The 8419-nt window shown below is 45.6% G+C and overlaps 1 protein-coding gene across 1 annotated transcript; it reads left to right on the plus strand.

Moving 5' to 3' along the window:
- Positions 1–282: 282 nt before the first annotated feature.
- On the plus strand, positions 283–8376 carry recql4 (RecQ helicase-like 4). The gene is made up of 24 exons (XM_057355271.1): positions 283–396; positions 564–597; positions 692–786; positions 901–1047; positions 1226–2202; positions 2279–2378; positions 2596–2746; positions 2820–2939; positions 3010–3162; positions 3235–3327; positions 3474–3610; positions 3920–4003; positions 4553–4741; positions 4846–5028; positions 5106–5301; positions 5376–5653; positions 5960–6097; positions 6348–6633; positions 6708–6837; positions 6929–7089; positions 7235–7424; positions 7576–7741; positions 7954–8062; positions 8140–8376. Exons 1-24 carry the CDS (start codon positions 313–315, stop codon positions 8259–8261), a joined length of 4323 nt encoding a protein of 1440 aa, XP_057211254.1. The 5' UTR covers positions 283–312; the 3' UTR covers positions 8262–8376.
- Positions 8377–8419: the final 43 nt, after the last annotated feature.

Genomic DNA, 8419 nt, shown 5'->3' on the forward strand with positions numbered 1-8419 from the left:
ATCAGCGTGTTGAGGACTTTTATCTTGACATTCTCGTGTCAGAAACGGAAAAGAGGCGGAAATGACGTTTTGTTTTTAATGCCGATTTGACGTTTGGCGCGCTGAGTGAAAAGCCGCAGTGTCCAGTAAAGTGAAATGTATACGATTTATATTTTATTTAATAAATAAAATAAACACACACGTGTTTTTTTTATAACTGGTGTAGCTGACGTTTATTCTCTTCCTTGGCGGTATTTATGACGGGATTTTGACCTAAAACTGAGGTAGCTGTGCGTCCGTTTGCAATAGTTCAGTTGAATTGAATAAACTAAAATGGATCGATACAATGACGTTAAAGTCCTCCTGAAAAAGTGGGAACAAACTTTCTTTCAAACGAACAGCAGGAAGCCTACAAAGGTATTGTGCTTTGAACGACGTGTTGTGTTGTGTTGTGTTGTTTTGTTTTCTTGTGTTGCATGTAATGAATTTGTGTGTATTTTGTAGCTGCTAGTGTTGTGTTGTCAGTGGATTGACTGATGGTGTTGTATGTCAATAAAGTACAAAACTATCTTTTCTTTTTAAAGGATGACATTGATAAAGCTCCAGAGGAGACACGACGTATGTTGATTCTGTTCCTTCACTTTGTATTGACATGTCAAGCTTTTATTTGTGTAGTCTGATTGATTCATCTTGTGTGTTGCTGTGTTTACAGAACTTTATAAAGAATACAGAAGTCTTAAAGAAGCCAAAGAAAGCAGCAGCACAGGACAGGAGACCCACGTGAGAACCCAACAGAGTGGATCATCTGTGAGGACATGCTTCACACTTTCACAAACCTACCCTTGAAGTTTCAGAGGAGATTGTAATGTCCTATAACGCGTGTTATGATGCAAACATCTTCATTTCGCTTGTCTTTTAAAGGTTTCTGGATGCTGGGGGTCTCATCTGAACCGCGGTAACCTGCCTGCTGCTGTTCCAAAACTTACATCGCAAGATAAAGAGACTCTGAATGCTTCGGCTCAATATTTTGGCATGAAACTCAAGACCAATCTTGGAGGTTTAACAAAGGTTGATATGTTATGACTCATATTAAAGCACAGTAACATAATTAAGCTTTAAAACTGGAAGCAGGAGGAAATGAACAGTTATTCATTTGGCAGACGCGTTTATCCAAAGTAAGCAGTTAAGTTGTTGTTGTTATTTGGATAAATTGCTGACTTCATGTCTCTCCTATTACAAATCCTAGGAAAGATCATTCTCCTTAAAAAAAGCAACAACTCCTCATCGAACGCCCACCAAGCCATTAAAGGACACTGCAGACTCCAATACGGCACATACAGCTGTAGAATCTTATACACCGAAACCAGCAAACACGTGTCCAGACCCCAGTGGTCTTCCTGTGCAGACAACCAGTGCAGATCCCTTCCCTTCGCTCACACCTTCGAAATCCCAGTCTCCAGCTGTAGGGACCGCACACAGGAGCGTGGAGAGAGTCCAGTTCCTGAAGCAATCCATGACGAAGAGACTTAGCTCTGTGGACAGTGGCTGGTTATCGCGCTGCCAGGTCTTCGATGAGGTGGAGGAACCTCGAGAGCCTGTTGTTGGGAATTCGGAGCTGACGGAAAAGCAGGAGTTTTTGCAACGTAGCATTAGAAGCGAAACCACATCGAAGGAAAGTAAAACGGCTTCGAAGACTTCAGTAGCTGAATCCCATCTAGATCCAGTGGAAACTTCAAGCGGTGGTAGCGTGACGTTGGATGCTAAACCTGGCCACCCGGGGCCTGACGGTGAACGGGTAAATCACAGAAACGGGGCGCTTACAGCAGACCCCGAGTCCGAGGAGCCCGAATCTGTCTCGGTCACTAAGAGATCTAGAGCAAAGCCTAGAAAAAGTCAAGACTCAAGACCACAGGTCGAGTCCAAAATAGGAAGGACAAAAGGTCAGAAAAGACACCGAGAAGATGAAGATGAGGTGGATGAGTCTGAGGAGAAGAAGGGAGGAGTGAAAAAGAAAAGAAGAACGAAGAAAGGAGAGGCAGCTGGGGACGATCTGCCAAAGAAAGGAGGGAGAAGGAAAGGGAAAGCAGACGCTGAAGACGCGGAGGATCCTGTGAGCGAGAAGAAAACCAAGCAAATCGCAATCCCTCAGGAGAATCTGCTGGGGGAGGTGGATGAAGAAGAGACTCGAGCTGCTTACAGGATGAAGAACACAGTCAGTGTCAGGTGAGTATTCACATAAAAATACACCAAGAAATCATTTGCTTACTCTCACCGATTTCTATCTCTCATCTTGATCCAGGTCTACCAAAAACACAGATGGAAACTTTGTGAAGATCAATCTGAAGAAGAAGTCTCATGTTAAAGGTTTTGCTCTGAGAGGAGCTGCTATGAGGAAACAGGTAAGATTTAGAGTTCACCCAAAAATGAAAATCCCAACATTTATTCGCCCTCACGTGGTATGTGACTCTTTCTTGAGTGAAACCCAAAAGAAGATATTTTGAGAAATGCACCAGTGGTTTTGTGTTCGTACTATGGAAGTCAATGTTGTTTGGCTATCGACATTCTTCAAAATATCTTCTGCAGAAGATGGGAACTGAGAGCGTATTTCTATCACAGATGTACATGCAGAAGTTCCAGCTGAAGGGCGAGAGGTTTGGTGGCGGGTTCGGGAGAGGACGAGGGCGGTTCGGCGGCTTCAATCGTCAAGGAGACTCCTGCTACAAGTGCGGCGGTTCAGGACACTGGGCCCGAGACTGTCGAGGGAGAGGTGAGAGACTGCGCCCGTCACATGACCCTCATCTGACGTGCGTTATGATATTCTGTGGCTGTTTGTGTCTCAGCCCCTGCCGTGAGCGCTGCAGAACAGGAGGAAACCCCAGCAGAAGAGGAGGAGGAGTTTGAGCTGCCCACGCTTGAAGAAGTCGCCAGGGCAACCGGAACTCTGTGCTCAGAGCCTGTGGGTGGGTTTACACGGGTCACATGATGTGCATTTGAAGTTAGCTACACTTAACTAATATACGTTTTCTACAGTGGCACCTTCCAACATGGGTGTGGACACCACAGAGCAGGAGGAGCGGGGGACGGAGGTACTGCTTAACATCATCAGACCGGACTATGAGCGTCCTGCCCCTCCTCCTCCCCTGGAGCCTCTGTACGCACTGAAGGATGATGGGAAGGTTCAGGGTAGGTCACACGAATAAGGTGTGATGGTAGGTTTAATACAGCAAGAACTGTTATCTGGGTCTGTATTCACAGATGTGCCTCCAGAGGTTCATGAAGCTCTGCGGGATTTCGGTTACAAATCTTTCAGGCCTGGTCAGGAGATGGCTATTATGAGGATCCTGTCAGGTAGTTTCTGAGCAGATGTTTGTTGTATATCAACACCAATGATTTCTTTCCTTTTTGCTGCAAAAACACACAGTAGAATGGAATCGGGCATGCCTGAAATCAAATCTGATTTGTCATTGTGTTTCGTGTGATTGTGTTTGGTTCAGGTCTGTCCACACTGGTGGTGTTGTCCACCGGTATGGGGAAGTCTCTGTGCTATCAGCTTCCGGCGTACCTGTACGCTCAGAGGTCAAAGTGCATCACGCTGGTGGTGTCGCCTCTGGTGTCTCTGATGGATGATCAGGTGCGTCTGCCTCAGTTTTATACCTAATCCGCTAGTTGCACAAGATGGCGCCGGTGAGCTTTTGGGACACCAGAGTCGGCAGAGTGATTTCCGGTCGTATAACACTGTGTGGGGAAAGGAGGATTTTTTGGGTGATTTTTTAGAAAAAAGAACATATGACAGATTCACATTGCTGAGCACTTCCTTAAGCCAAAACAACTGGATAGTGTATACGACCGGAAATGAGTCTGCCGACTCTGGCGTCGCCATCTTGTGCAACTAGCCCGTAACTTTGATGTTTCTAATTCTGATGTTGTTCTGTTTGTGAAGCTCTCTGGAATCCCATCCAAGTTAAAAGCCGCCTGTATTCACTCCAACATGTCTAAGAAACAGAGAGAGACAGCCATTGAAAAGGTGTGTAAAATAACAACAAAAATAGATGTTTTATAGAAGGCAGTTAAAGCCTATAAAAATAACAATTTGTCTGTGATTTTTCCAAGATTTGGTTATGGTTAGGGATGTAAGGATTCATCATGAGCCGGTTAAAAATCGATTATAATATGTGACAATTCAAGTGGGTTGAGATGTTTAATGAGTCGCAATACATGCTTTGGACAGCAGGGGCCGCTGTGTTTACAGCAAACATGGTAAACGTGGTAAAAATGTATTTAAAAAATCCAGGAAAAGTCTTAGTTTCTTTATATAAAAGAGATTTTTGTCTGATTCATTTTTATTTTATTTGGGGGAAAAAATGAATTCCAGGTTAGTTTTGTTATTTGACATAAGATATTTTTATTGTACAAAGAAATGTGGAGCATTCGTGAAAGAAGAAAAGGGCGGTCTCAACTGGTTTTGTAAAAATAACTGGTGAATAAACCGTATGGTGAATCGCATCGCATGGTGAGCTGAGTGAACGGTTACATCCCTAGTTATGGTGATATGATCACGATCGTGTCTGTGTAGGTGAAAGCGGGTGAGGTTCACGTCCTGCTCTTGTCTCCTGAAGCTCTGGTTGGTGGGGGTCACTCTGGATCCGGTTGTCTCCCTCCTGCAGATCAGCTCCCCCCGGTGGCCTTCGCTTGCATAGACGAGGCTCATTGTGTGTCGGAATGGTCGCACAACTTCCGTCCCTGTTACCTGCGTCTGTGCAAGGTGAGTCTCATCTACAACACGAGCGCTTGAAGGATCTGCCTTTACGTTTTAGTTTTGAGGGATTTGAATTGGAGTGTGTTGATGTAGCTTGTGTGCGTGTGTAGGTACTCGGGGATCGGTTGGGCGTGCGTTGTCTGCTGGGTCTCACCGCCACGGCCACTCTGTCTACAGCGCTGGACATCGCCCGTCACCTGGACATCAACGATGAGGACGGGATCGCCGTGCGCTCCGCTGCTGTCCCTCACAACCTGCAGCTGTCTGTGTCCATGGATCGAGATAAAGATCAGGTGCGTTCGACACAAACACACAAACGCTCTTTCGCGCCTGGCCAGAGCTTTGAGTTTTGATTTGTGTTGTTGCGCAGGCACTGGTGTCTCTGCTGAAAGGGGAGCGTTTCGGTTCTCTAGATTCGGTCATCGTGTACTGCACCAGACGAGAGGAGACGTCTCGCATCGCCGCGCTCCTGCGCACCTGCATGCAGGGTGTGATGCTGAGAGAATCCTCCAAACCTGCACCTGAGGACGACGACAACCCCGTGGGCAAGAAGAAGAAAGCTTTGGGTAACAGCCTCTCTGGAGTACATACACGGAGCTGACGTGTTAAGTGTTGATCTCCCGTCTCTGTGACACCTCAGCCAGGAAGAAGATCCGGAAGCCACTGAAGTGGATCGCTGAAGCGTATCACGCTGGGATGTCTGCGTCGGAGAGGCGGCGCGTGCAGAATAACTTCATGTGCGGGGAGCTGCGCGTGGTGGTGGCCACCGTGGCTTTCGGAATGGGTCTGGACAAATCAGACGTGCGGGGAATCGTCCACTACAACATGCCCAAGAGTTTCGAGAGCTACGTGCAGGAGATCGGCCGAGCGGGGCGTGACGGGCAGCCGGCGCACTGTCATCTGTTTCTGGACCCAGAGGTTTGTGCCGGTGTACTTCAGAGATTCATCTCCTCGGTGTCTTTAACTTGCTTGTGGTGAAGTCACAAATGAAAGACTAAAAGTCCGATCAAAAGAATTCCTCCGCATCTTTAGAAAGGAGCTGTCCTAATATGTAAATGTACATTATGTCAAAAAGATTTGAATTGCTATAAGTGATAGTTTCTTAGTTATCATAGAGGCTGTCATAAACAAAAAAAGTTTCACTGAGGCTAATTACGTGTCATTTTTGTTTAGGAATGAAAAGTTGTAGTTGTAAATCATATATTTGTTTGTATGTTTACTCAGGGCGCAGACCTGCACGAGCTGCGCAGACACATCTACGCAGACACTGTTGATTTTTATACTGTAAAGAAACTGGTACAGAAAGTCTTCCCACCCTGTAAATGCCGACAGATTCAACAGAAACGTCAGGATCTGACACAGGTGACGTCTGGTCTATGGTCTACCGACTGTATGATGTTATAACTTTTTCTGCAGGCCTACCGTAAAAAGATTCTAGATGAGTCTTACTGAATCATAAAGTGTAAATGATTCATTAGTTGATTGGATTAAAGTTCCTGATTCATTAATCGCAAGCATGGGATTGCTAAAGTGGCTTTTGGAATAAGTTTCATTGGAAGACCGGCTTGGATGATAAATGTAAGGTGTCAGGTGTAAATGTCGCCCCCTGTAGGCTGCAGAAGTGTCTGACACTGAACTGCTTGAGATGGAGGTCTGTGAGCAGGGAACAGAGACGCCGACAGACCAACAAGCACAAGATGCACAAACCTCACAACAGCAGAACAGACCAATGACAGCAGAGGAGGAGTCCATTACATCACAGAGAGAGGGGGAGGAGCCAGACAAGAGTGACAACGGTCTTAAAATGAGTGACGTGTGCGTTCAGAGAGTGTGTCATACGCATGAGAGAGCCATTGCCATGCAGGAGACCGTGGAGGCTCTGGACATCACCGAAGAGAGTGAGACAACTTTATAAAAATGCATTCAGTCGAGAGCAGAAATCAGATTTTCTGATTGTGTGTTTGTGTTTCAGGCGTGGAAACTCTGTTGTGTTACCTTGAACTTCATCCTCAGCAGTGGGTGGAGCTTCTTCATCCGACTCTCTCCGTCTGCAAGCTGCAGTGCTACGGCGGCCCGCAACAACTGCGCAAAATCACTAAACTGTAACTCAAACTGTTGGTCATCAGAAGCTTCGTTGTTTTTGCGAATGACGTGCGTGTGTTTCTGAAGTGTTACACGTGTGTGTTTTGTCAGGTGCCCGCCTGTGGCCGTGATGCTGGCGCGGAAGCGTTTGGCCGGTGAACGCGTGGAGTCATGTGACTCTCTGGAGTTTGATGTGGTGGAGCTGGCGGACACGATGGGCTGGCAGCTTCCTCTGGTCAAGAGAGGCATGAGGTCACTGCAGTGGGGTTCAGGTGATGCCCTTCAATCTTTAGAAGATATTTTGAGGTTTGCTTATTCTGTAACCGTTTTAATGACAGTTTTCAAAGATCTGAGCTAAGAATCACGAGGCACAATGTGGTTTTCTGTGCTAAAGCTGTGAGATGTTGGTTCTTTCAGGTTCATACGGAGGCACAGGACGTAGCGGCATCCACGTGGAGTTCTCCGCTTTATCATTCTACTTCCGTTCTTATGGAGACCTGACGCCAGATGAACTGGACGCTGTGTGTGCGTTCCTGCACGGACGGGTGATGGCTCAAGAGAGGACACAACTCTATCAGCTCAAAGCCTGTTTTAAAGCTTTCCGCAGGTCAGACACACACACGTCTCTATTGGTCTCTTCACCTTCTGTCATGTTTCTATCTTTCATTTCACATTCATCTTTCAGTGTATTGAGCTGTTTTTGTCAGGTTTGAATAAACATGTGTTTTAATAAAAGGTGTGCGTGTGTGTGTGTGTAGTGTTGCGTATCGTAACTGCAGTGAGTGTGTGGATGGTCTGGATGAGAGCAGAAGTCACTTCCTGAAGGATCTGCTGCGAGATTATTTTGATAAGAGGAGAAATCTGGACATGAGCAAACCCTGTGAGGATGAAGATGACGAGGAAGAGTCCCTCAATAAATGCAAGGTGTGGTGTGTTCCCGTTACTGACGTCTGAACTGATCTACCAGATCTGATCTAAAATCTTCTAACTTAACTCTTTTTTTCAATCATATTTGTTTAAGTGTTTTGAAGCCACTGACCGTATAGAAACTCTGAAGACTCGAAAAACTGGTTTGCATGTTAATGCTTTCTTTTGTAAGGAGTAGACGGATCATGTTTGATGTTTGTTGTGGTCAGATGAGAGAATGGGAAGCTCAGATCTGTGCTGACATCAGAGGATTTCTGGCCAGCCGCAGCGATGAGAAGTTCTCCGGTCGAGCCGTGGCCAGAATATTCCACGGCATTGGTGCGCGTTTGTTAAATATCTCGTCATGTTTTTATTTGTCTGAGAGAAATTCATCAGTGTTTTATTTCCTCCTGCAGGAAGTCCTTGTTTTCCAGCGCAAATATACGGCCGTGACCGCAGATACTGGAGAAAATATATTCAGTTTGATTTCAACGAGATCAGACACTTGGCTACTCAAGAGATCATTAGAACACGCTGATCGACGTAACATCTAGTGGTTATTGTTGCTGTTTGTCATTATTGTTTGACGTGTATATCATAATGTGTATATCTTAAATGTGATATTATTTTATACACAATAAAGTCTATTTTGTTATGACCAGTGTCGTTTTTGGTCAATTAAAGTATTTGTATATT

Source organism: Triplophysa rosa, linkage group LG16 (genome assembly GCF_024868665.1).
Source record: "Triplophysa rosa linkage group LG16, Trosa_1v2, whole genome shotgun sequence".
NCBI classification, from domain to species: Eukaryota; Metazoa; Chordata; class Actinopteri; order Cypriniformes; family Nemacheilidae; genus Triplophysa; species Triplophysa rosa.